At 44.7% G+C, this 27,272-nt stretch overlaps 1 protein-coding gene across 4 annotated transcripts in view; it reads right to left on the bottom strand.

The window, feature by feature from the left end:
• fmnl2a (formin-like 2a) overlaps nt 1–27,272 on the bottom strand; it is a 141,211-nt gene that overhangs the window by 44,467 nt on the left and 69,472 nt on the right. For all 4 annotated transcript variants that reach the window (XM_079821919.1, XM_079821917.1, XM_079821918.1 and 1 more), the window contains exons 5-6: nt 15,961–16,044; nt 14,373–14,525 (exon numbers count right to left, since the gene is read on the bottom strand). In XM_079821919.1, the coding sequence (XP_079678045.1) occupies nt 14,373–14,525; nt 15,961–16,044 (237 nt within the window). The remainder of the gene's footprint in view (nt 1–14,372; nt 14,526–15,960; nt 16,045–27,272) is intronic.

Here is a 27,272-nt window from a genome sequence, read left to right as displayed (position 1 = left end):
GTTAGACGTACCTGAAAAGCATATCTAGCCGAACCATATTGTTGATCTTATTTATTTGTGGTTATTTTTACGTGAATACTTTTATACTTTGATTTGAATATGTTATATTATTTATTTTAATAGTTCAAAAAGTACAACAAATGTTACAATTTCAATTGAATTGTTGAAAGGTGTATTTTTAATAAATGCAACACATTCCCAAAGTCTTGTGAAATAATCGTGTTACATAATCGTGATTTCAATATTGACCAAAATAATCGTGATTATGATTTTTTCCATAATCGAGCAGCCCTAATATTTAGATAGAGAACGTCCGGTTACGTATGTAACCCTCGTTCCCTGAGGAGGGAACGGAGACGTACGTTAGTGACTAACGAATGGGGGTTTCGCTTAGAAGCCAATCATCTTCATCGTATTCAACAGCGCCCAATGGCAGTGCCAATGCCATGGGCATGCGGAATTTGCATGCGTAACTCCGCCCCACCTCGTGGGTATATAAGGAAGTACGCTGCGAACATCGCATTATGTTACTGCTGCAGGAGCCAAGACTGAACTCCGCGTTCCAGGCAGCACAGCTGACGTGGCTAAGGAAACGTACGTCTCCGTTCCCTCCTCAGGGAACGAGGGTTACATACGTAACCGGACGTTCCCTTTCGTTCAGTCACTACGACGTACGTTAGTGACTAACGAATGGGGGAACCTGTAAAACAGCGCCACTCAGCTGTCATCCAGTGCCCTGCGTAAGTGTGAGATCCCGCCACTTAAGGCCCTAGGACTCCCACTTATCACAGGATTACCAAGGTACACTGGGAAGCATATCCCAGTGAGGGAATGCCAAGATGCCTACCGTAGGGAGGACTTAGAGAATACACATATGACCCGCTGAGGGTTGCATATGGAAGATCTCTAGGATACCAGCCGAAGGTGGATTTTTAACCCTAGGGGTGGCAGGGACTTGCCAAGGGAAAGACACCTGCTCACTGAGGAGGCTTACGGTGGGAATACTCGTGTGGGGGTCGCCGGAGGGGAACCATGCACACGGAGCACCTGGCCGGACATGAGGGTCTGGGCTCGAAAGGGCAGACTGAACTGATGTCGGCGTAAGCAGTGCTGGAGGAGCTCAGGGCTCTCGGGGAGCTCACCTGAGGAAAATATCGCACGTATCCAGTCCTTGGAGTGGAATGGCGAGCAAGCGAAGACACCTGAGCCTGGCCCATTACCGGCCACCCGTAGGGGCGAGTACATAGTCGGACACTGGCTCCACTCGGAGATTGTAGAATCTGGCGAATGTGTTGGGTGTCGCCCAGCCTGCAGCTCTGCAGATGTCTGTTAGCGAGGCGCCATGCGCTAGAGCCCAAGAGGAGGCCACACTCCGGGTGGAGTGTGCCCTCACACCAAGGGGACACGGTCGGCCTTGCTGCTGGTATGCCAAAACAATGGTGTCCACTATCCAGTGAGACAACCTCTGCTTTGAGAGAGCACTTCCCTTCCGCTCTCCACCATAACAGACAAAGAGCTGGTCTGAGGTCCTGAAACACTGCGTCATGTCTACGTAGGCGCGGAGAGCGCGTACTGGACAGAGCAATGCCAAGGCTGGGTCTGCCTCCTCCAAAGGCAGCGCTTGCAGGTTCACCACCTGATCTCTGGAACGGAGTGGTGGGAACCTTGGGCACATATCCGGGCCGGGGTCTCAGGATCACGTGAGAGTTAGCCGGCCCGAACTCAAGGCACGCTTCGTCAACCGAAAATGCTTGCAGGTCCCCGACCCTCTAAGCGAGGCCAATGCGGTCAGCAGAGCCGTCTTCATAGACAAGAGCTTAATCTCGGCCGACCGCAAAGGCTCAAGGGAGGCCTCTACAGAGCACTTCAGACTACTGAGAGGTCCCAAGAGGGAACGAGAGGAGAGCGAGGAAGATACAGTCTCCTCGCCCCCCTCAGGAACCTGATGATCAGGTCGTGCTGCTACTTACCTTATTGTCTCCCAGGAGATCGTGGTAGGCAGATATTGCGGCCACGAACACTTAAGGGTGGAAGGAGACAGCCTTCGTCCCACCCCCTCCTGGAGAAACGAAGCACAGACCCGATCGGGCATTTCCAGGGGTCTTCCTGGCGGGAAGAGCACCATGTGACGAAGAGGTCCCACTTCAACGCATAGAGGTGTCGTGTAGACTCTGCCCTAGCGGAAGTGATGGTAGCGACCACCGCAGGTGGAGGGCTACTCAAACCAGCCGCGTCCCGTCCAGAAGCCACACGTGGAGCTTCCAGAACGCTGGATGCGGGTGCCAAAAGGTGCCCCGTCTCTGAGGAGTCTCAGAGGAATAGGCCAGGGAGGGGCTGTCGCAAGGAGTAGCAGTTCTGAGAACTAGGTCCGGCCGTGCCAACGGGGCGACCAACATGACCTGCTCCTTGTCCTCCCTGATCTTGCACAGTACCTGTGCGAGAAGGCTCACTGGGGGAAACGCATAATAGCGTAGCCCCGACGACCAGCTGTGCGCCAGTGCATCCGTGCCGACCATAGGTCAGGGAATAATACAGGGAGCAATGGGAAGAGTCCTGGGAGGCAACAGGACTACCTGTGCGTCACCGAACCGTTCCCATATCAGCTGGGCCGTCTGGGGATGGAGTCTCCATTCTCCAGGAAGTGGCTGAAGCCGTGAGAGCTCGAGGCTGCACGGTTCAGGACTCCCAGGATGTGGACAGCATGAAGGGACCTCAGATGCTTCTGACTCCATAAAACGAGATGGCGGGCGAGTTGAGACATACGGCGGGAGCGTAGACCGCCCGGCCGTGTCGTCTGTCCTGACTAGTACATGTTGACCCTTCAGCAACGCTCGGAAGCGGTGCAGGGCGAACCGTACTGCCAGCAACTCGAGGCAATTGACATGCAGAAGGCACTGGGGTCCTATCCAGGAGCCCGTGGCTGCTTGTCCATTGCACATGGCACCCCAGCCCGTGGATGATGCATCTGTTGATACAACAAGATGCCTGGAAACTCGTTCTAAGGACACTCGGGTCCGTAGAAAGCTGAGGTTCGACCACGGGGAGAGAGTCTGTAAGCAGGCCCGAGTCACTTGTACCCGGAGCGTGCCAGACCGCCATGCCCATCTCGGGACTCGATCGCGTAGCCCGTGCTGAAGCGGTCTCATATGAAGCAATCCGAGCGGCGTTACCGCGGCTGCAGATGCCATATGCCCCAGGAGCCTCTGAAATAGTTTCAGTGGAACCGCACTCTTGCCCTCGACCTGTCGAAGGGAAGTCAGCAGAGACTGCGCACGCTCGCTCGAAAGCAGCGCGCACATGGCGACCGAGTCGATCCATACCGAAAAAAGAGATCCTCTGCGCGGGGCAAAGTTTGCTCTTCTCCCAGTTGACCCGAAGGCCCAGACGGGCTAGGTGATGGAGCACCAAATCTCTGTGTCCGCAAACCTGCTCTCGAGAGTGACCCAGTAAGCCAGTCGTCGAGGTAATTCAGGATGCGAACCCCGTGCTGCCGAAGGGGCGCAAGGGCTGCCTCGGCAATCTTCGTAAAGACGCGAGGGGACAGAGATAGCCCGAATGGTAGAACTGCGTACTGATATGCCCGCCCCTCGAAAGCAAACCGTAGGAACGGTCTGTGTCGAGGTAGAATGGAGACATGGAAGTAGGCGTCCTTCAGGTCGATCGCTGCAACCAATCGACTGGACGAACGCTTTCGAAAAGGCGTTTCGCTGTCAACATCTTGAACGGAAACCGGTGGAGGTAACGGTTCAAGACGCGCAGGTCCAGGATCGGTCAAGCCCACCGGTCTTTATGGGTACAATGAAGTACGGGCTGTAACACCCGGAATTCACCTCGGCTGGAGGGACAGGTTCGATCGCACCCTTCGCCAGTAGGGTGGCAACCTCCGCTCGCATGACGGGGGCATTAGCCCCGATCATAGTGGAACGGACTCCCCGAAAGCGGGGAGGAACCTGCGCGAACTGAATCGCGTAGCCGCACCTGACTGTCTTCGCGACCCAGCGGGACAGCCCTGGAATCTGAAGCCAGGCTCCCAGGAACTGCACCAGCGGGGTCAATCGGACTACAGGTGTACCCGGAGTGGGGCAGCGATGCAGCGTTACCGACCCGGACAAGGGAGGCTGTTGGGCGTCCCGGTGTGGGGGTGCGGTTAACGGCTGCGTCCTGACAGAGGAGACCAGGGAAGGACGCGCGTTCCACTGGGGTCTGCTCTGCCAGGAGGCTGGCGACAGAGAGGGATGCGAGTGGCGGGACCCGTGGGTGGCGCGCACTGTCATCACCGGTCTCTGGGTTCTCAGAGACAGGAACATGAGTTCTTCCCAAGCGCTGCTAGCCCGGGGGCCAGCAGCGGAAGGATTTTCCCCCGGCCCTCCACCGGGGGAAGGAGAGGCCCTGCTACCATCCCCTGGGAAGAACTGGAACCCATCTCTGAGTTGTCCACTTCCAGCGTGGCGTTTAACCAGGCTGGGGAGCGGACTGGGCGTCATCCTCAACCACCTCCACGGCGCGGCCTGGTGAAGGCTGCTGCTGGGGCCGGGCGGGAGGAGGGAGGGCGCCCTCGGCGGCGAGCGGACTGAGGCGACTGAGCCGGCGGCTGGTGCAGCAGCTGGCCGCCGGGGCAGTACGTGTTACAGCCTCAGTCTGCTCTGGGGCGGCCGAGAACTGTTGGGCGCAGTTCCCAGCCGCGCCGCCGAAGAGGCCAGCCTGGGATATGGGTGAGTTGAGGGGGCGGGCCCACTCAACGTCCTCCAAATCACCAGGTAAGGCCAGGTGTTCTCCCGGACCACAGCTGTGGACATCTCCCGACCCAGGGAGCGTGTGGCCACCTTCACCGCCCGGGGGCGGGATCAGTCGCGGCACGCAGCTCAATGAAGAGCCCTGGGTCGGCTCCACCCTTGTGCATGTGCAACGGGGCGGCGGCCTGCCCGTAGCTCTGCAGGACCACGCCACCGAAGTAGACGAGCCCACAGGCTTTGGGAGGGTGCTTAGGACAGCCACACCACGCCACGTCAAGCCCTCTGTGGACACCGTAGTGCGCAACAGAGAGTTCAACAGTGGGGGTGAGGGGGCCCCAGTGTACCCTAGGCCGCGGCCCCATCAAGGGCAGAGAAGGTGGAGGAGGCCACCAAACGATCGCGGGAAGCACGGGGACTTCCAGGACCGCGTGATCTCCTCATGCACCTCGGGAGCGAAAGGCATTGGGGGCGGGGCCCAACAGCTGTCGGGTGCCGTCCCCAAAAACCAATCGCGCAACCACGAGCACTCGCGACTGGGCGGAGTTCCACACCAGCGCGAGACTCGCGGCTGCCCGAGATAACATGGCTGTCAACCTTAGGTCGGATCAGGCAGCGCTGACACACCCGGAGGCGGAGCACAACTCCTAATCGTCATCCCCAAAGGACTCCAGCCCACCTTGGGATGCGGCGATCGACATCTCACTGCTATCTGGAGCGTGAACGAAACGAACGAGGCGTCAGAGACGGGCCGCTGTTTCAGTCCAACACTCGCGGGTTTAAGCAATGTGCAAGAGGGGGCGTGGCCCGAGGAATGATCGTCGGGGTTCTTAATACCACGGCACCGCACTCAGGTCACCCTGGCCACCAGCCAAAGTACCGCCTCACTCGGAGACGGTAGATTGGGGTGTGGCAGAGGGGACTCTCTCTCCTCACGGAGATCACTGAGTCTCGACCGCAACATCGCGATGGTCACGTTCCCGCAGTGGGAACATGACGCATCCACAAACACTGCCCGAACGTGCTGAAGCCCAAACACATCGAGCAGTGAATGTGCCCATAGACAGCAACGGAGATCGATCGCACCCGGAAGTGCACGGGCGAACCGTCTTGAAAAAGACGTGCCACGCGCAAGCTCTTTTTGTGAGAGGAAAGCTCTGCAGAGTGCCGAAGCGCCCAGGGAAACACACACACAGCTGTTGCAGATCACTGCACAGATCAGCAGGCAGGCAGCATGAGATCGCTGGAACGCGCCGTAACACCAACACCCTGGAGAACCGCTGGTCTCTCGAAGACTGAAGAGAAGACTTCAGAATTCAGGCTTGTAGGAGTGAAGAGATCCTCTTGGCTCCAAAGCAGAAACATAATGCGATGTTCGCAGCGTACTTCCTTATATACCCACGAGGTGGGGCGGAGTTACGCATGCAAATTCCGCATGCCCATGGCATTGGCACTGCCATTGGGCGCTGTTGAATACGATGAAGATGATTGGCTTCTAAGCGAAACCCCCATTCGTTAGTCACTAACGTACGTCGTAGTGACTGAACGAAAGGGAAAGTTTGTTTTAGTTACCTGTGTCAGCAGTGTGTAGTAGACACGCCCATCATAACTATGTTTTATATTGCTTATCCTGTGCGAATTAACCATAAACATTACAGTTCACGTCTGCAGTAATAATGAATTCACAGACATGAAACTAATCTTTTCTGAACAAGTCATGACTTTTCACTTTACACCTACCTTTGATTAGGCTTAAGATTTTGTCTCAGACATGCGCTATGCCTAAATGGAGCAACAGGTATTGATTCTACGCAGGACTTAAAACGCATTTTACGTCCAGCCTAGTCTTACAACCGTCCAGCTGGTGCAATCGGCCCTTGGGGTTTAATGAAAAATGGGAAGCTTTGTTAAAGCCTTTTAATAATTAATTTGAACAAATGTTATTTGAGCTTTTAAACTTCTAAATATGTTATTTGGCAATTAATATTCAGTAAATCGTATCGATTTAACTGTACTATCAAAAACTATCAAACAAGATTCTGTAGAGCTGTTTTATTGTTGACATTGAAGTTGTAAATATTAGTTTCTAATTTTGAAGAATTGTGTGACATTGACACAGTTTATTACTGTAAAGCTGCACAAAGTGCTATATTCAAACGTGGATTGACTTGATTGTAAGTTGTCCAAATCGTCCTTTTAGTGGTATCGATAGATTAATGTGTGCTATAGATGTTTTCTTCATGTAAAAAGTTCTCTGTGGATAGTTACATCCACAGAATAAAATTGAATTGAAAGACTGGATATAAATTTACATTTATAAATGTATAAAGACAAGGTTAGTGAATAATTTGATCACACTCTTCACATGCAGTGTAATGAGTAATCTTGTGGCGATCCTTTCCAAACTGTGTGTATTTAATGCACATCCTGGTACAGTATCTTGACTTCCAATATCACTAATATTGAGTTTTCCTATTTTATAAATTGAGGGATGAGACTCTTACGTGTCAGTTGATTTCACAAGCACACACGCTTAAGCACGTTCTTTGTGAAGTTGCAAAAGTCAATGCTGTTCTACATGTAGAACAGTGCATGAAGATTGTTAAAAGACTAAATTAGTCTTTGTTAAAAGACTAATAACGATTTACTGAATATTTTTGTTTAGTTCTATTATACGTCTCATATCTTGACATTAAGATCTACATAATATCCTACTACATCAAAAGATGTGGACTTATATAACACCCAAAAGCTTTATGACGTTATGCCACAGATATTGTTAGATAACATTTTCTATGAATACTCTATTTATAATGCATTATAGGGGTATTCATAAAGCATTATAATGAATACATAATGCCTTATAAAACATATACTTATCATCTCATGAATCATCAATGCAACAGTTATAATGCATTATAATACTTACCTATTTATGGTTATAATGTTTAAGAGTACAATGATGATGAACAATATGCAAATTTCTCATTTCTTGACATTTAGATATGCATAATACATAATATCCAACTACATCTTCTGGACTTGAGAGTCTTATTTAAACATCCAAAAGGCTTTATACGTAAGTGTTACATTTATATGTAGTCTTTATCTGCTCTACGTAGTAAGTCTACTTTTAATCAGCCATAAGATATCCTTAATGGGTTATATGACACATGTGCTTTGAACATGTTTTGTTGTAATATCATATTGTATTGTTTCAGATGTTACCATTGAGCTTAAACTAGCTCACACTGGATATAATATTAGCCTCACTGGAAACACTTAAATATGAGCAAACACTCATACAGTCAAACCAAAAATTGTTCAGACACCAGATATATATTGTTTTTACTAGTGGGTGCAGGACACTATAGTTCATTTATGCAAGTGAGGATAGCAAAATAAAGAAAACTGTGGCATATTATACCCACAAATTCTTCATACAGTGGACTATGTGTAAAATTGCTAAAGATTTGGGACCAAAATTATTCAGACACTTTGACCTGACCATGTTTTGCTTAAGTGTTTTTTCTTTAATTGCTAATGCGACCTTTTACACAGACTGAACAAAATGAAGCATTGCTTGGTAATTGGTTGACCTAAATTGGTATTATCTAATTGTGTAGTTAAATTTAACAACTGACAGCTGATTGGTTGGTTGTAATCAATTACATACCTTTCTATCAAAGTTATCTGACATTATCAAGATGAATTTGTTCTGACACAATTTAACGGAGAGTTCTTGACATATTTTAATACCATTTTCTAAAACTATAGCAAATAAACTGTGACAATGTGAGAAAATGTTGAAGATGTCTGAATAAATTTTGGTTTGACTGTAGAAAGATATACTTTATTTATATGTCAAGATATGAGACCTAAAATACATTATAACTATTGGACTTATAATCCGTACTTAAGTGGATATACAGTTACATGGCGTTTATCGTGCTATACATCTTAAAATGTATTACAACTGTTGTTACAATTATTCATGATAGGATACAACATATTATATTATTATTATTTTATGGCATTGTGTATACATTATAATGCCTTAAGACAGTGTTTCTCAAACTTTTTCTGCCATTCCCCACTCTGGAGGTAGTGAAAGGTTCCGAGCCCCACCTGTCCCCAATCGCCCCAACAAATTTTTTCCAAACTATCAGTATCAGTATTTATGATGGCCGATAAATTAATATTTGACAAAATTATAAAAATGGATGAAACACCGCTCAACCACATTATGAGTGTTGGTGTTTCATAGTTTTAATACATTTTATTTATCAGAACTTTAATATATTTTTATGTTCCTCTGTTCTGTTTTGACCATAATGCAGTTTAAAAATAAACTTGTTTGTTTTATCACATTATTTTAGAGAGGCTGAGTGATCATGAATGACTACAAATAACTAATGTAAGGGAAATCTATATGCGTTGTGTTTATATATATATATATATATATATATATATATATATATATATATATATATATATATATATATATCAGCCGATATATCAGACGAACTTGACAAACTTGCTTACCATGTCATAAAATCTAATAATCGAATTCTCAAATATGTGCAAGTGAGTGTGTTTTGCCATTTAAAAACCTTCATAAATTATCTTGATTTTGATCTATAACGTGAGATGGGCGCCTATGTTTGTTTGCGTCGCAGTTCAGAGAGTCCTGTCAGTCGGATTCGCGTGAATTTATCAGTTTCTCCCGAAATACATGCAAGTAAGTGACCGGTGAACTGGGAGAAGAATATAGTAAACTTTTTAGTTACCTATACGTGTATCTGATATGAATAAAACGTCGGCAAATTATTTTTGAATGGATTGTTATTGCTGCGTCTAGTGACACCAGTGTGTAGGCCTATTTTACAAACTCTAAATGTATTGTTTTACTAGTAGGCCTACTTATGTGTATTTAAATGTTTGAAACCTAAAATAAACATTATGCATGATATGTTAAGTCACCTTCATTTATTTAGCGCATTTTACAACACGGATTGCTTCAAAGCTTTAGTGATAATCGGAAATAGGCTACATTTTGCTTTAGAAGAAAAGCTAAAGTAGGTTTTTTTATTATTATTATTATCAAGCACTGAGCGAGTGCTTTTATTATCAAGCACTGAGGCCCTAGCCCGGCCCGTGTCCGACAGCTTATCAAAATTTTCAGCCTGAGTCCGACTGAAGCCCGTGTTTTTTTTCCTTCTAATTTTTATCCTCCCTATTAGGCCTACGCATTGTTGCAGCCATTAAAATAGTTCAGTTTTGTTTTTAATGTCAAAGTAGTTATATTTCGTTTAGTTTCTTTATTAAGTTAATTTAGAAAAATGTTTGAAGCATTTATTTGTTTGTTAAATCTTTTTTTTATTTTAAGTAACGACCAAGCGGCCAGCAGCCGACAGTTAGTTAACCACATGTTTGATTAATTTAGACTCTCAAATCAAAACTGGACTTGTCTCTTGCTTATAATAAAATCCATAGATATAAAACATTTCAAGTATCACAATGTTAATTTAAACGTTTAGCCTAAAAAAGGCATTTTTTTTACAAGCTGAGGCAGGCTGCTCGCAACGGCGCTCACAAACAAAACGGGCTGATCGAGAAAAAAATAAAAAAAACACACACACACACACACAACACATGCTGTTTGTCCTATCCTTACACCTATCTACAAAATTATTATAAATCCGATCTTCAATTCCCGGTCTGAGCTATATGCACATTTAACGGAGTTCACGTCAACGAAAGCAACAGATGAGCTGCATTATATCAGCTCATTTCAAGATCAAAGACCGCAATATGAGAGAGCGACCTGAACATTGGGAAGAGCATTTAGTCTCATTCGTTTTAATGAAGATGATTGTGTTTTTGAGCATCTAAGACGTAGCCTATTTTCTGTTTCACTTGCGGCCGTTTGCGTGTTGGCTTGCTTTACTCATTTGTGGCGATGCGTTGCATAGCGCCAGCCCCGCGCCACTCTAAACACTGAGCGAGTCATCTTGACAGTCGCGTGTCATGGTCTCATGTTGTTTCCACCAGCGCAGCACATCTCATCTCAGGTGCACCGAAATAAAAATCCCACATGTGGGACCGCTCAAAAGGGTAATAAAGATGGGCTCAAAAATGACCACATTTCCTCCCGTTTGTCGCGCCCCACCTGTCGCGTCTCTATTCCCCACCAGTGGGGCGCGCCCCACACTTTGAGTAACGCTGCCTTAAGAATACCCTGGTAATGGATTATAAAAATAGGCTTCATAGAAAGTGTTATGCTGAAGTTATATTATAAACAGTAGGTCCCACACCCAGTCTAGCACTATACTATTTTTTAATGTCTACAGAATTCTATAAAACTAAAACTTTGAGCTAAACCTAAACAGTAATGCAGCAGACGTACCCTTGTTTCTGCGAGCACTTTGGACATTGTGGAGTCTGTGTTCTTCAGGAGGGCATGGGAAATTTGAGAATTATTCTTTTTACAAATGATATATAGCACACGATTCAACCCTACAAAACACTAGAAGCAGGAGGAAAACGCAGGAAAACTACTAAATGTGGGCAGAACCTCTGAACTACGGAACACAAATTCACACTACTGGCTGCAGAGTTTACAGCGGTGAGAAATGATGAAGTGAATTCATAAATCAATTGCAGATCTGAATAAACAGCTTAAAATAACAGGTGAAATCAGAGTATGACCGACACAAGACATGAGGGCAAGCGGAGGCCGCAGGTACACAGCTAGTTACTTAGCAACTGAACTCATACTGCTAATCTAACCTTCATAATACAGTCAACACATTGAAAAACGTGAAGGGGAGAGAGGAAAGAAGACTGTCTCAAGGACGAAAAGAACGTGCCTTTTGTCGCAGATGGGAATGCACAACAGCAAACTGCAGACAGAGCGACAACTGCATTAATTACACAGATTAATTTCACAAAACCTGTGACAGTTCATAATTCCAGCAAGAAGAACACAGAATATATATATACACCTAAAGAAAATAATAGCACATACTGTATGAACAGAATAGTTTATTCTTCATAAAGGCCTGTTCACACCAAGAAAGATAACTATAGCAATAACTAGTATAAAAAGATAACTACTGTATATTGGTTTCCACCGGGCTTTAAAAGACATGATTGAGCCTGATCCCTACACCTCAAATACAATGGATATGCCAGACTCTGACAGAGTTGTGACAGATTAATCATCTTATTTATATTTTTTTGTATATTTATTCGTGAGGTAGTATTGTATTTTATTAGTGTTGAAACGAAGATGCTACAGAAAGGTGTTTATCTCGTTACCTAGTTGAAACATTTGTGAAATGTGAAACATTTATGCATTTTTTATATGATTTATAAGTCTTGGTAGTGGGAAATAAAGTTTAAGTACTTGGAGTTACCACAGTTGTAGTAGAAAAGATAACTTACGATGTTTTGTGCAAACGGAATTATGAATCAATGAACTATCGTACGGCAAACAATGTTAATATAAGATAATACTTATATTATATATCTTATATTCAACGTTCATCATTTTCAGTAAAGTGAGTATATATCAAACACTATATTGCCAAAAGTTTTGGGACGCCTTTAATGACATCCCATTCTTAATCCGTAGGGTTTAATATGGAGTTGGTCCACCCTTTGCGGCTATAACAGCTTCAACTCTTCTGGGAAGACTTTCCACAAGGTTAAGGAGTGTGTTTTGACCATTCTTCTAGAAGTGCATTTGTGAGGTCAGGCACTGATGTTGGATGAGAAGGCCTGGCTCACAGTCTCTGCTCTAATTCATCCCAAAGGTGTTATCAGGTTGAGGTCAGGACCAGTCAAGTTCCTCCACACCAAACTCGCTCATCCATGTCTTTATGGACCGTGCTTTGTGCACTGTTAGAACAGGAAGGGGCCGTCCCCAAACTGTTCCCACATGGAAACAGTGGCCATGGAAACCCATTCCATGAAGCTCTCTACGCACTGTTCTTGAGCTAATCTGAAGGCCACACGAAGTTTGGAGGTCTGTAGCTGTTGACTCTGCAGAAAGTTGCCGACTTCTGCGCACTGTGTGCCTCAGCATGCGCTGACCCCGCTCTGTGATTTTATGAGGTAACTTCATGGCTGAGTTGCCGTTGTTCCCAATTGCTTCCACTTTGTTATAATACCACTAAAAGTTGACCGTGCAATATTTAGTAGTGAGGAAATTTCACGAATGGACTTGCACAGGTGGCAACCTATCACGGTACCACGCTTGAGTTCACTGATCTCCTGAGAGCGACCCATTCTTTCACAAATGTTTGTAGAAGCGTCTGCATGCCTAGGTGCTTGATTTTATACATCTGTGGCCATGGAAGTGATTGGAACTCCTGAATTCAATGATTTGGAGGGGTGTCCCAATATTTTTGGCAATATAATGTATCTGTATCAGACACATGCTAAAAACACTGTTACTCACACTTTGCATCATCTTATATTTTCAGTCTCTCTAAAAAAAAATGCATAGTTAAGACCACCTAATCATCCTATAAAGTGGGTCCCAAATATTTCTTTTTTAAACTTTATTTCAGTTAGTTGACCAAGGAAACATTTCTCATTTAGTTTAACTTACTAAAATAAATAAAACTATATAGACATATTAAAAAAATATATAATAAAAATTACAAAAACATACAACAAAATTGTATAAAAACTGTATAAAAACTATAATACTATCTCAGTGATACAGTGATAATACTGTTTGTTATAGTTTTGGTGTGGACTTTCCTATTCTCATACAATTAGAACGATCATTAAAATGTTAGTTATAGTTATCATCCTTGTGAATGGGCCTTGAGGGCGCAACCCAAATGTAGCATGGGTGACCTACACTATGAATAATATTTCACGTATTCATAATGACATTAGTAACCTGTGAATCCAAGCCACTGTAGTGTCAGTATTAAATACAAGACCATAAACAAAAAAGTTTAAGTGTACCCTTATTTCTTTTTAAAACTTTGGTGTCATGGTCAGGCTTTGCTTTGGCTTCACTGTTTAATACACATGCATTACATGTTAGCAGAAACTCCACTGAAAGGTTGCAAGCTTTTGACATGTGACCCAGACAACAACACAAAAAAAAAACTGAGCAGAATTCCAGAATTAGAATCAGGAATTCTCTAGCTACTGCATAAGGGTTAGACCTTAATCCAATTCAAATGACAGGGAGCTTAGCATATTGAACCCATTCAAACAGATCCCCTCAGGCTCAGTGTAAATACTTCTGTCCCGTCATCAGGCTGGTAAATAACAGACAGGGAAGTTCCTGTATGAATTCTCATATGATGGTGATGTGTCAGTTATCCCATTCCTCATCAGAATAAAAATATCTAAACCAGTGCCGTGAGTCAGCGGCCAGACAGACAGGCACATGTCGATTGTGTTCTACTCTTGGTTCTGTTATGGTGCACAGTTTCCTAAGCCATTTAAAGTCTTACAGTCCTCATGACTTTACAAAAGAGCCTTTCAGAACTCACATGAAGTCTGTACACACCACATCGCATTCAGAAATATTAGATGATATCAGGGTCTTGTATGATTCGTTTGCTGTACCAACATTAAACAATGTTTGAGTTAATGTAATGTTCACACCTTAACGTTGAATGTCTGCTGGTTCTGGAGATGCTGTTGCCTGTGACAGATGATGAGATGTTTCCTCCATGGAGATCTTCAATCGATCGACTCCAGGGTTTAGATTTATCCACCGAGTTATCTGTGCTGTTCTCAGAACTGTCACCATCATACCTGTAAAAAAGAACAGCAGATCCTCAGAGTAAGATTGACCCAAAAAGAGAGTATTATACAGTTACCATAAATACTAGATTTATATACTCTATTTATCTGTGGCAACTGAAATGTTTTATATAAATAAAGTAAATGTACTTAATAGTATGTGCTGCATTAATACTTCCGAAAATACTGTATACTATAAACACACATTTTTATAATAAAAAGATTGTTAAAGACGGTAAGGATTATTTTGAACGTAAAAATTAATTTAATATCAGAGAACATACTGTATGTTGTGTGTACATGTGCTGATAAAATACTAATAAAATACAAAAAACATTATCATTTATTTTATATATATATATATATATATATATATATATATATATATATATATATATATATATATATATATATATATATATATATAATTATTATTTTTTTCTGATTAATTCAAATAAAGAAAATGAATTGACCAGATACTCTACCATTCAAAACATTTTGGTCAGTAATTATGATTTTATTGTTGTTATTATTATTTAAAATAAAGTAATACCTTAATTTATTAAGGATGCATTAAATTGATCAAAAATATTAAATATTTTTTTTTACATTGTTAAAATAATCTATAAATGGTGTTCTTTTGTACAGTCTACTCATCAAATAAGGTATCACAAATGTATCATGGTTTCAAAGTATGAAGCAGTTGAACTGTTTTCAACATTGATAATAAAAGTTTTTTTTTTAACACCAAATCAGCATAGAATGATTTGGTAACACTTTATTTTACAGTGTCCTTGTTACATATGTTACATATACTCCATAGTACCATAGTAGTAACAGTAAATTATGCATAATTACATGCAACTAACCCTCAACCAAACCCTAATCCCAACCCTATAGTAAGTACATGTAGCTAATTAATATTACTATTAATATTAATGTTACAGTGTAATTATATATTTAAGTACTATGACACCTTAAAACAAAGTGTAACCAATGATTTCTGAATGATCATGTGACACTGAAGCCTGGAGTAATGATGAGGACAATGGTAAAAAAAATATTTTTGATCATATTAATCCAACCGTGGCAAACGTTAGAGACTTCTTTCAAAAGCAAGGACACTTTTGAATGCTAGTCTTTCTAATGTTTTGTATTGAGGTGGCAGGGTGTGATACAAGTTCTTCTCCCCCCCAAAAAAACATACTAAAACATAATTTCTTATCAGGCTGTAAAGAGCTATTTGTTGTAAATGGGATCTTGTGACTTGATCTGATCTCAGTGAAGAGGCTGCACACACTCTCTAACACACACACACACACGCAGGTCCGCTCAGAGAAGCAGTAAGGCATGCAGTCAGAGCCGCACACAGACACAGCAGCAGTCTGAGTGAAAGGAGCCATTGTGCTCATTGTGTTCATGTTCGGTACAATCACGGGTGACTTACGTGACAGCATACTGTGCAAACGAAAGATACTCCACCAACACATCCAAACCCTTATTCTCCTCATTCAGAAACTCCCGCACCCACCTAAACAGAGAGAGAGAGAGAGAGAGAGAGAGAGAGACCTATTACAAAGAATACTGTTGCAGTATGATAATGTGACGACATCTTTGATATGCAAAAGTACTCATTCATATTCATTCTTTATTAATAATATTATAATAAACTTAAACTATTAATAAACTGGTCTTCATCATACAATACGATTATATCACTAATCATGCAGTAGTTAAACTAGATAGTCCAAGAGACTCTACAGAGCAGTGTGTTCAGAAACCACACTTATTACAAACAGAGACAGGCATCATGAAATATGTATCATGGAACGGCATCTCAGTAGCTTAAAAAAACAGCTTCAACTCAGTTCAGAGATTGAAAGCAAAGGTTTCATGTAGCTGGATTTCTCCCTCAGAGCAACAGCAACGAGAGATACTTCAAAGACATTGCAGAGACATCCCAGAATACCACACACATACACATTGATAAAGACCGCAAGGATCCCAGAAATGATCAAAAGCTGGTTTTCACCTTTTCTTAGCAGTGAAAAGTAGGCCAGAACCTGAAAATCTTTCAGTTGTGATAATAGAATTCTGAAAGAAAAATGAGTTTTGTCTCTATTTCTTTTAATTTTCTAAGCAGTTTTCCTTATACCGTATTAATGTAGTTATGTGACTGTTATAGGAGCAGTATGAGGGAACTAATTTGAAACTAGCTCATATGATCATATTGTTAAATTGCCCCTATTGTGCCTTTTTGGATATTACCTTTCCTGTAGTGTGTTATATAGCTGTTTGTGAATGTAAATGTCTGCAAAGTTTCAAAGATCAAAGTCCACAATAACTGGAGTTATTGTTAATCGGTTGTTGCGAAGATGCGTTTAGCTGTATACGTAAACATTTTGTATCGTATCAGCGTTTCGTCGAGACGGATACGGCATTTTAGGAGCCTGAAAATTGTATTTCTTGAGACGAGGAGAAAAAAAAGATTGGATAGGGAAAGTTCTGGCTTCGTGTGGATGTGGTCTGAGACTGGAAGAATTTGGTTATTGTTGTCGACAACATATTACTGTTCATATCCCTGTGTATACAAGTGCTGAGGAAGACTCTGGAGATGAAATTCAGATATGGTAATAGGAATATTTGGCAGTTGAGATGCATACGAAGGCATGATTCATGAAGATGAATGGTTCTAATAGTATTTGATAAAATCCACAGGTTAAATCTACATGAAGAACAGCAAGCAAAACACAACCACACATGAACAAGGCCGGACCAAGGTGAACTGAAAACACAGGACTTAAATACACAGACAAACAAGGTGATTAATGAAACAGTAATGACGAATCAAATTAACATCCAGAACAAAGAACTAACCAAGGGTGTCAGGATACTGAGAGTGAGGACCCAGATGCAGAATGAGCAGGGGGTGAAATTTATTAACAATATTTGACACAGGACAAGACTGGTGAGACGGGAACAAAGTCCAAACAATAGGGGCAGGACACAATGGGAGAAGTGGCTGGTCAGGGTAGAGACAGCAGGGATGGGATGGCCAATGATGGAGACGAGGCAGCAGCTCGAGGAACCAGGCTTGACAGTAGGTGATGTGACTTGCTGTGAAACCAGACTGGTTGCCAGGCCAGGAGAGTCCAGGGTGACCAGGATGCAGGACGGGAAACACCACAAGACAACACACAAGACTCAAGACGAGACAACAAGAGAAACAAACATGAGCAAAAAGCAAAAACTAAGAAGAGGAATAAATGCCAACAAGGTAACTAGAATCCAAAACAGAAAACAGAAGAAAGATTTCTCAAAAGAGAGAAAAGGCAAAATAAATAAAAACTAAAAATAAATAACTGGAACTAGAAACTAAATCTGTAACGTTGCAGGAAACTAGAGAGAGAAAATAAGGATAGGGAAAAAGTAACCAAAAACTATACTAGACGAGATAAACTACTATCACCAGGACAAGGTAAGCTAGACACGAGGCATACAACAAAAGCACACAACGAACCAGCAAGGACAAGAGGGAAATGAGCTCAATATAAAAGGGAAGAGCACATGAGGATCAGGTGAACACAATTAATCAAACAAGGACTAGACGAGGACTAAACAAGGGGGCGTGGTAAAGGGAAACAAGGAGGTGGGACGAGAGGAGCGCATGGCCAACACAAACAAAGACAGAACCATGTGGTCAGACACAAGACAAACAAAGAAACATTGAACAGACACAAGACAGACAAGACTGACAGGGCAGGACCCTGACAGTACCCCTCCCCCAATGGACGCCTCCAGGCGTCCACACGAGGCAAAGGAGTCAAAGGGGGTAGCAACTGGGAGGGCAGGAGGGGTGTAAACATCGGCGTCCCATAACAGCCAGGAAACAGAGGGGGTGGAGCAGGGAGGGTAGGAGTCAATCCAGCGGTATGGTTAGGAACTGCCCATGGAGGTGCTGGCTTTGGAGGAACATGACGGCCAGGCAACATCAAAGACGGGATGGGAGGGACGGGAAACTGATTAGTGGCACTTCTAGAGATCGAGGGCCACTTCACTGGTGGGGACCTCCAGCAGGGTTTGGGGTCAGGAACAGATGCAGGGAAAGTCTCTTGATTAGGGAAATGCTTGGGAATGAATTCAGGAGCCATAACGGCACTGGCTGGTAATGACGACTGTTTTGACGACTCCCGGACAAACGTGATGTCAGGAACAGCTTCAAGGGCTTTATCAGATTTAGAAGAAATACACCCTGCTGAAGACTTTAGGGCTGAAGCAGACCTCTTGGCTGAGTCGAGAGTGGCAGAAACAATCTCAGTGGGCATGACGAGACTGGCAGGAAGTCTTTCATTAGGCGAATCATTGCTGGTGAGCAGCTCAGAGGTGGCCTCCGTGGCTATAACGGGCAGAGAAAGATGCCCTGAAATGGCCTCCGTGACCAGGTCAGAAGCAGACTCAGGAGAAATAACAGGACTGACAGGGTCAGTCTCTGTGGGCATGACTTCACTGGATAATATCCCTGAGACGGTCCTCGTGACTTTAACAGGAAGACATGGATGCTCTGGAGAAGCCTCTGTGGCTGGAACAGGAACGGTTTCAAGGGACATGACATTACAAACAGGAATGGTCTCTGAGAACATTACATGACAGACATCAGTTTCTGAGGGCTCAAATGGGCTTGCTAGCTGTTCTGAGGTAGCCTCCATGGCCAGGTCAGGAACAGTTTCCGTTGAGGTAGCGGTGTTTATTTGAATGCCCAGCTTGGCCATGACAGGACTGGTAAGTGATTCAGGCTGCGCAGTCACAGGTTCCTTCAGCACAGGAATAGCTGGTGAAGTAGGTGGCTTAGGGTTTGGTTCAACCAGACTAAATGCCTCTGAAATCACTGGATACAGATCCAACAGGGTTGGGTCTTCCTGGGCCATTTGATTAGAGACCGCTGAAACCGGACCCTCCTGGACCAGTGGGTTTAGGATCTCCAAAAGGGCATTTGACTGCACAGCATGCCCTCTCCTCTGGGGGCAGAACAGCGCATGACTGGCCACTTCTGGTGTGACTGCAACCGTCTCAATCGACTGTGGGAGGACTTGAGTGAACTCCTGGGCAGGAGCTGACTTGACAGATTCTGGACTTGGCACAGGGGCTGGAGCCGACACTGGACTTGGCACAGGGGCTGGAGCCGACACTGGACTGGTCTCTGGGGCTGGAGCCGACACTGGACTGGTCTCTGGGGCTGGAGCCGACACTGGACTGGTCTCTGGGGCTGGAGCCGACACTGGACTGGTCTCTGGGGCTGGAGCCGACACTGGACTGGTCTCTGGGGCTGGAGCCGACACTGGACTGGTCTCTGGGGCTGGAGCCGACACTGGACTGGTCTCTGGGGCTGGAGCCGACACTGGACTGGTCTCTGGGGCCGGAGCCTCTTGATTCAGGCCCTCCTGGACCAACAGGTTAGGGGCCTCTAGAAGGGCATCTGACTTGCCAACATTGGCCTTCCTTCTCCTCCGCTTCTGAGGACTGGCAGGAGCGGACTCTGGACTGGCAGGAGCGGACTCTGGACTGGCAGGAGCGGAGGACTCGACTGGCTCTGGACTGGCTGCAGCGTCAGACTCGACGGTCTCTGGACGGGCAGGAATGGCCGGAACTGACTTGGTGGAACAAGAGACAGATGCAGTCCGAGCCGCCCTATTCCTTCTCAACCGTCGCTGCTCAGTAGGACTCAGATGATGATCTGGGACTTGACTCGACGAGGGTGGGAGAGCGGGTTGGCCACTGTGATCAGACTCCGGGGGCGTAAGGATCTGCCAGTCTTTGCGGTGGTGCAGGTAATTAGCAAAATTCCAATAGTCCAGTACCGCTAGCTGATCCATCTCCCATTGTGGTAGGGGATCATTCAAGCAGAGATTGAATGCCGCTTTAAGGGTTGAGTCAGGGTACTTCAGGCCCCTTGCCAAGGTCCAGAAAAACTGGGCAAAGGACCGTACCTCCCGGTCCTCCTGGCGAAGCGATAACAATCCCTTCTGGAATGCCAGTCTCTCTTGGGCAGTCGCAGGGGGAGAAACACGGATGCTCATTTCTGGGTCCTGTCGTGGCTGGTTCGTTCTGTCAGGATACTGAGAGTGAGGACCCAGATGCAGAATGAGCAGGGGGTGAAATTTATTAACAATATTTGACACAGGACAAGACTGGTGAGACGGGAACAAAGTCCAAACAATAGGGGCAGGACACAATGGGAGAAGTGGCTGGTCAGGGTAGAGACAGCAGGGATGGGATGGCCAATGATGGAGACGAGGCAGCAGCTCGAGGAACCAGGCTTGACAGTAGGTGATGTGACTTGCTGTGAAACCAGACTGGTTGCCAGGCCAGGAGAGTCCAGGGTGACCAGGATGCAGGACGGGAAACACCACAAGACAACACACAAGACTCAAGACGAGACAACAAGAGAAACAAACATGAGCAAAAAGCAAAAACTAAGAAGAGGAATAAATGCCAACAAGGTAACTAGAATCCAAAACAGAAAACAGAAGAAAGATTTCTCAAAAGAGAGAAAAGGCAAAATAAATAAAAACTAAAAATAAATAACTGGAACTAGAAACTAAATCTGTAACGTTGCAGGAAACTAGAGAGAGAAAATAAGGATAGGGAAAAAGTAACCAAAAACTATACTAGACGAGATAAACTACTATCACCAGGACAAGGTAAGCTAGACACGAGGCATACAACAAAAGCACACAACGAACCAGCAAGGACAAGAGGGAAATGAGCTCAATATAAAAGGGAAGAGCACATGAGGATCAGGTGAACACAATTAATCAAACAAGGACTAGACGAGGACTAAACAAGGGGGCGTGGTAAAGGGAAACAAGGAGGTGGGACGAGAGGAGCGCATGGCCAACACAAACAAAGACAGAACCATGTGGTCAGACACAAGACAAACAAAGAAACATTGAACAGACACAAGACAGACAAGACTGACAGGGCAGGACCCTGACAAAGGGAAGATGATGCAAACCGAAAACAAAGTCCATGTGATGAGTGTGTGTGTGTGTGTGACAGTACGCCCCCTCCCGGAAGGCATGGGTTCGTGCCAGTAGATGGATGATGGAGGCTCTGGAGGAGGACGAGAATCTGGCCAAACAAAAAAAGTCCAAGGTGGTGCAGATGGTGGGGATAGCCAGGGAATGGTCTTGAGCAGAGACAGGTGGATGATGATCCAGGCCACTGCCCCCATGCCCACATGGCGGCATCGCAGGAGGGAGGAGCTATAGAGGTGTAGAGACCGACACCACCATGGCGACGACCAGAGGTGCGCGATGATGTGGAGGGAACACACCGCACAGCCGAAGAGCCAATGTAGTGAAGGGACTCAGATGACCAGGGTGACAGGTTGAGGATGAGTGAAGCCACCCACACACAGGGAGAAATAGCTCCCAGTGGGAGAGGGAGGCTGGGTGGGGGCAGTGTGTCTGATGAAGATGATGCATATTCAGGCAGAATCAAGTGATACATGGTATTCACTACTCCAAACACAAAGTCACTGTCCAATAAATCCAGCCAGTACTCACTCGCAGTGGTGGTGGGAAGGTGGGTGGGGCTCACTTCCATCCCCTCAAACTCCACTATCATGAACATGGTTCATGTGAACCAGTGAAGCTGGTTTTGCGGGGTTAAGTGTGAGTAGGCCAGTTGTATGTACAGGTATGCAAGCAATGTTTTGGGGACAAGCACATTTGTTTTTCCTTGCACATTTCTATATTTAACACATTGATTATATAAAAAAAACAATATAAGATTAAAACATGATTTATTGTAATATATAATAATAACTGTAATTTATTTTGCTCCCTCTTTTGAAAGTTGAATTGAAAATGCATTATTAATCACTGTCATCTGCAGGTTTGAATAACAGAGAAAAATCAAACTGGTAAAATATTTCAAAGGTTCAAAGGATTTGTCTCCTGTTTCAAAGGATCTGTACACAAATAAGTTCAAACCTGTTAAAAAGAATTAACCCCCCCCCCCCCCCCCAAAAAAAAATAGAGATATGAAAACAAAGAAGAATGCCAAATGAAGCCATAATCATAAGCAGTTTGTTCAATAACAAGGGTTATAAAAAGATCTCTTTCAATGAGACAGTTAATAACATAAAAGATATGTAGTTTCATTGCAGTCAGAAGCATGAAATATTTTAGGGATCTACTAAAGCAAACACTGATCACCCTAACGATGACTTCAAAAGACTTTTATACATGTACAACATGAAATAAATAAAGCCAAACTGGTTTGTAATAAGTGAACATGGAAATGCTGTTTTTGAACATCCTCAGCAAACCAGCATCCAATGTTGGGGACCAGCAAACCAGCAACCAGCATCCCATGTTTGGTACCAGCAACCAGCATCCCATGTTGGGTACCAGCAACCAGCATCCCATGTTGGGGACCAGAAAACCAGCATCCCATGCTGGAACCAGCAACCAGCATCCCATGTTGAGGACCAGAAAACCAGCATCCCATGCTGGGACCAGCAAACCAGCAACCAGCATCCCATGTTGGGGACCAGCAAACCAGAATCCCATGCTGGGGACCAGCAAACCAGCAACCAGCATCCCATGTTGGGGACCAGCAAACCAGCATCCCATGTTGGCGACCAACAACTAGCAGCCCATGTTGGGGACCAGCAAACCTGCATCCCATGTTGAGGACCAGCAAACCAGCATCCCATGTTGAGGACCAGCAAACCAGCATCCCATGTTGGGGACCAACAACTAGCAGCCCATGTTGGGGACCAGCAAACCAGCATTCCATGTTGGGGACCAGCAAACCAGCATCCCATGTTGGGGGAAAACAACCAGCAGCCCATGTTGGGGACCAGCAAACCAGATATCCCATGTTGAGGACCAGCAACCAGCAACCCATGTTGGGGACCAGCAAACCAGCATCCAATGTTTGGTACCAGCAGCCAGCATCCCATGTTGGGGACCAGCAAACCAGAATCCCATGTTGGGGACCAGCAAACCAGCATCCCATGTTGGGGACCAGAAAACTAGCATCCCATGTTGGGGAGCAGAAAACCAGCAACCAGCATCCCATTTTGGGGACCAGCAAACCAGCATCATGTTGGGGACCAGAAAACTAGCATCCCATGTTGGGGAGCAGAAAACCAGCATCCCATGTTGGGGACCAGCAAACCAGCATCCCATGTTGGGGACCAGCAACCAGGAGCCCATGTTGGGGAAAAACAACCAGCAGCCCATGTTGGGGACCAGCAAACCAGATATCCCATGTTGAGGACCAGCAACCAGCAACCCATGTTGGGGACCAGCAAACCAGCATCCAATGTTTGGTACCAGCAGCCAGCATCCAATGTTTGGTACCAGCAAACCAGAATCCCATGTTGGGGACCAGCAAACCAGAATCCCATGTTGGGGACCAGAAAACTAGCATCCCATGTTGGGGAGCAGAAAACCAGCAACCAGCATCCCATGTTGGGGACCAGCAAACCAGCATCATGTTGGGGACCAGCAACCCATGTTGGGGACCAGCAAACCAGAATCCCATGTTGGGGACCAGCAAACCAGCATCCCATGTTGGGGACCAGAAAACTAGCATCCCATGTTGGGGAGCAGAAAACCAGCAACCAGCATCCCATGTTGGGGACCAGCAAACCAGCATCATGTTGGGGACCAGCAACCAGGAGCCCATGTTGGGGAAAAACAACCAGCAGCCCATGTTGGGGACCAGCAAACCAGATATCCCATGTTGAGGACCAGCAACCAGCAACCCATGTTGGGGACCAGCAAACCAGAATCCCATGTTGGGGACCAGAAAACAAGCATCCCATGTTGGGGAGCAGAAAACCAGCAACCAGCATCCCATGTTGGGGACCAGCAAACCAGCATTCTAAGTTGGGTAGCAGAAAACCAGCAAACAACATCCCATGTTGGGGACCAGTAAACCAGCATCCCATGTTTGGTACCAGCAACCAGGAGCCCATGTTGGGGAACAGAAAACCAGCAACCAGCATCCCATGTTGGGGACCAGCAAACCAGCAACCAGCATCCAATGTTGGGTACCAGCAACCAGCATCCCATGCTGGGGACCAGCAAACCAGCATCCCATGTTGGGGATCAGAAAACCAGCATCCAATGTTGGGTACCAGCAACCAGCATCCCATGTTGGGAACCAGTAAACCAGCAACCAGCATCCCATGTTGGGGTTCAAAAAACCAGCATCCAATGTTGGGTACCAGCAAACCAGCATCCCATGTTGGGAACCAGTAAACCAGCAACCAGCATCCAATGTTGGGGATCAGAAAACCAGCATCCCATGTTGGGGACAAACAAACCAGCAAGCAGAATCCCATGTTGGGTACAGGTAAATCAGCATTCCATGTTGGGGACCAGCAACCAGTATCCCATGCTGGTCTCATAGTGCAAAACATACCTTATGCTGGTGACCAGTTTGGATATCTCAAAACATGCAGTGTTTGGACCAGGGACCAGGACCAGGGTTGAGAACTAATGCCATACAATATCATCATGCACCAGTTCAGAAAGACAAATGTACCAGAGTTTATAATGTTTACTTTGATGAGTCCAGTGTAGAATGCCTCAAAAAATTGTGACACATCATGTCTGAAAATGCACCTGCTGCAGATATATTTGATGGGTTTATTATAAGCAAGACATTCACTCTACACTACTCTATTGCTCACTTATGACACACAGTAACACAGCTAAAAGTATTCTGAATATGTTGGATCTTCCATTGAAAGTACCCTATTTTTTACCTGTTGAGACATGCCTTCACAAGCACTTGAAAAAGCTGTTTGTGATGTTTGAGTCGGGGGAGGCGCAATGCTCAAAATGGCATTTGCAAAGTTGTTTGAAAATATGCTTCATTGTTGTACTTCAGCTAGGTGCTACTAGTGTCGCAAAAACGACATACTTCACATTTTTATTACATGATTTTGGGAATGCTTAATTCAATGACATGGCAAGTCAAATATTGCACTATGTTCTTTATTTTTAATGGAGCTGACTGTACATTATCCCTTAAAATATAACTTGGTGTTAACATTGTTTGTAAAAGAAGGAACAGAAACACTAGCGAAAAGGATTTGTGGTACCGTTCTTTTATTTTGTGTTTGTCGAACCCTCTGTGGGCAGATAATACTCTTATCTCATCTAGATTAGCTAGATCATTTATGTAATCTAGTTTAGTACCATATGGTAGCTAAATCTCTGTACAGTATGTCTATCTGCTCTGGGTTTCTGGGAGTATGTTTGTCTGGTCTGGACTGCCCATGAAATAATGAAACTATAATAACAGTCATTTAGGAGATGACAAGGAAAGAGTGTGTGTTGTTTGGTACTGGAATATCACATCAATATCACCAACATTTTTCCTGTTGTGACATTTTCCTGACCTCCCTGAGTTCCGTCAGCATTTCCACTTCCTGTAAATCCTAGTTCCCAGCATGCAACTGGGTGTGTGTTTTCAGCTCTCCCAAAATCTCAGAAGCCCCCAGCAGTTCTCTGACTGCCTTTAAGTTTTATATCTTTGCATTTTTAACTATTTTAAATATTTTCTTGCAGGATTTTACACAGCTCATGTTATGGTAGAACAGGGGTGTCCAACTCTTCTCCTGGAGGGCTACCATTCTGCAGAGTTGACCACCCCTGAGGTTGAAGATGACTGTTTAGCAGTGTAAAAAGACAATAAATATAGATTTGAGGACTCTTTTTTTTTGCATCTAATAAGTCATAGCAATATTGATGAGCTTTTTTTTATACTTTAATAGGGCAAAATATCCTTGGAGATACAAATAATAAAATCCAAAATATATCAAAAATATAAAAAATGGCTTTTTAAGGGTTCATTTCTTAATTTTCAAACATTATCCATCAAACTTTTTTGAAGGAAACCCGCAGGGAGCCCTTAAAGCTTCTCTTTAGTTGACAAGCGTTTTCCCATTGCAATTTGGGAAAGATGGTTGGCGCATGCTGTGCTCCCAAAAGCACGTTAAATGACCCAAACTCAGAGCAGATGCAGAGATGTAGTCACCCCTTACTGTGAACCGAGTCGCTCTGAGACTCTGAAAACACAGGCGGATCATCATGGCATTCCTCCAGGATAGGTTTTGAGAAGCCTTGATCTACTACCTAGGTCTTCAAACATGCTCCTGGGTACCCACTGTCCTGCAAAGTTAATTTACAACCTTCTTTAGCTCAACTGGCATGCAATAAGGTGTGTTCAAGCCATGTCGTAATTACCTCAATTACGTGATTTCAAAATGTAAAAAGCGGTCCGTCCTTGTAGAGCTCATAATTACAGCTTGTAAGATGGGAATTGTTTGAGAGCTCCTACTTGTGCCACATGACTGCTGTACCACCTGACCAATACAGATTCATTTAGGCATTGATAGCAGTGCCATAGAAACGCATAATTCCCAAACTGAGGACAGCTCTGAATATAACGTCACGGCGTGAATGCAGCAACTTTTCAAATGATCCTGAAAAGCTCGATTAGCTGGTTCAGCTGTGTTCGATTAGGGCTGGAGCTAAACTCTGCAGGATAGTGGGTCTCCAGGAGCAGGGTTGAAGACAGAGAGTATGTTTATATGACGACAATGTAAAAAAAATGCAAACATTTTGTCTTTGTACAGATGACAAAGATTCACATGGATCACATGGTAAACGACCCCCTAGGATCCAATACCTTTGAGAAAATAATATATCCACCTTACTTTTACAGCAA

This window comes from Gobio gobio, assembly GCF_949357685.1.
Source record: "Gobio gobio genome assembly, chromosome: 7".
NCBI lineage: Eukaryota > Metazoa > Chordata > Actinopteri > Cypriniformes > Gobionidae > Gobio > Gobio gobio.
Note: the sequence above shows the minus strand (reverse complement) of the source record. Positions and strands in the feature narration are given on the sequence as shown.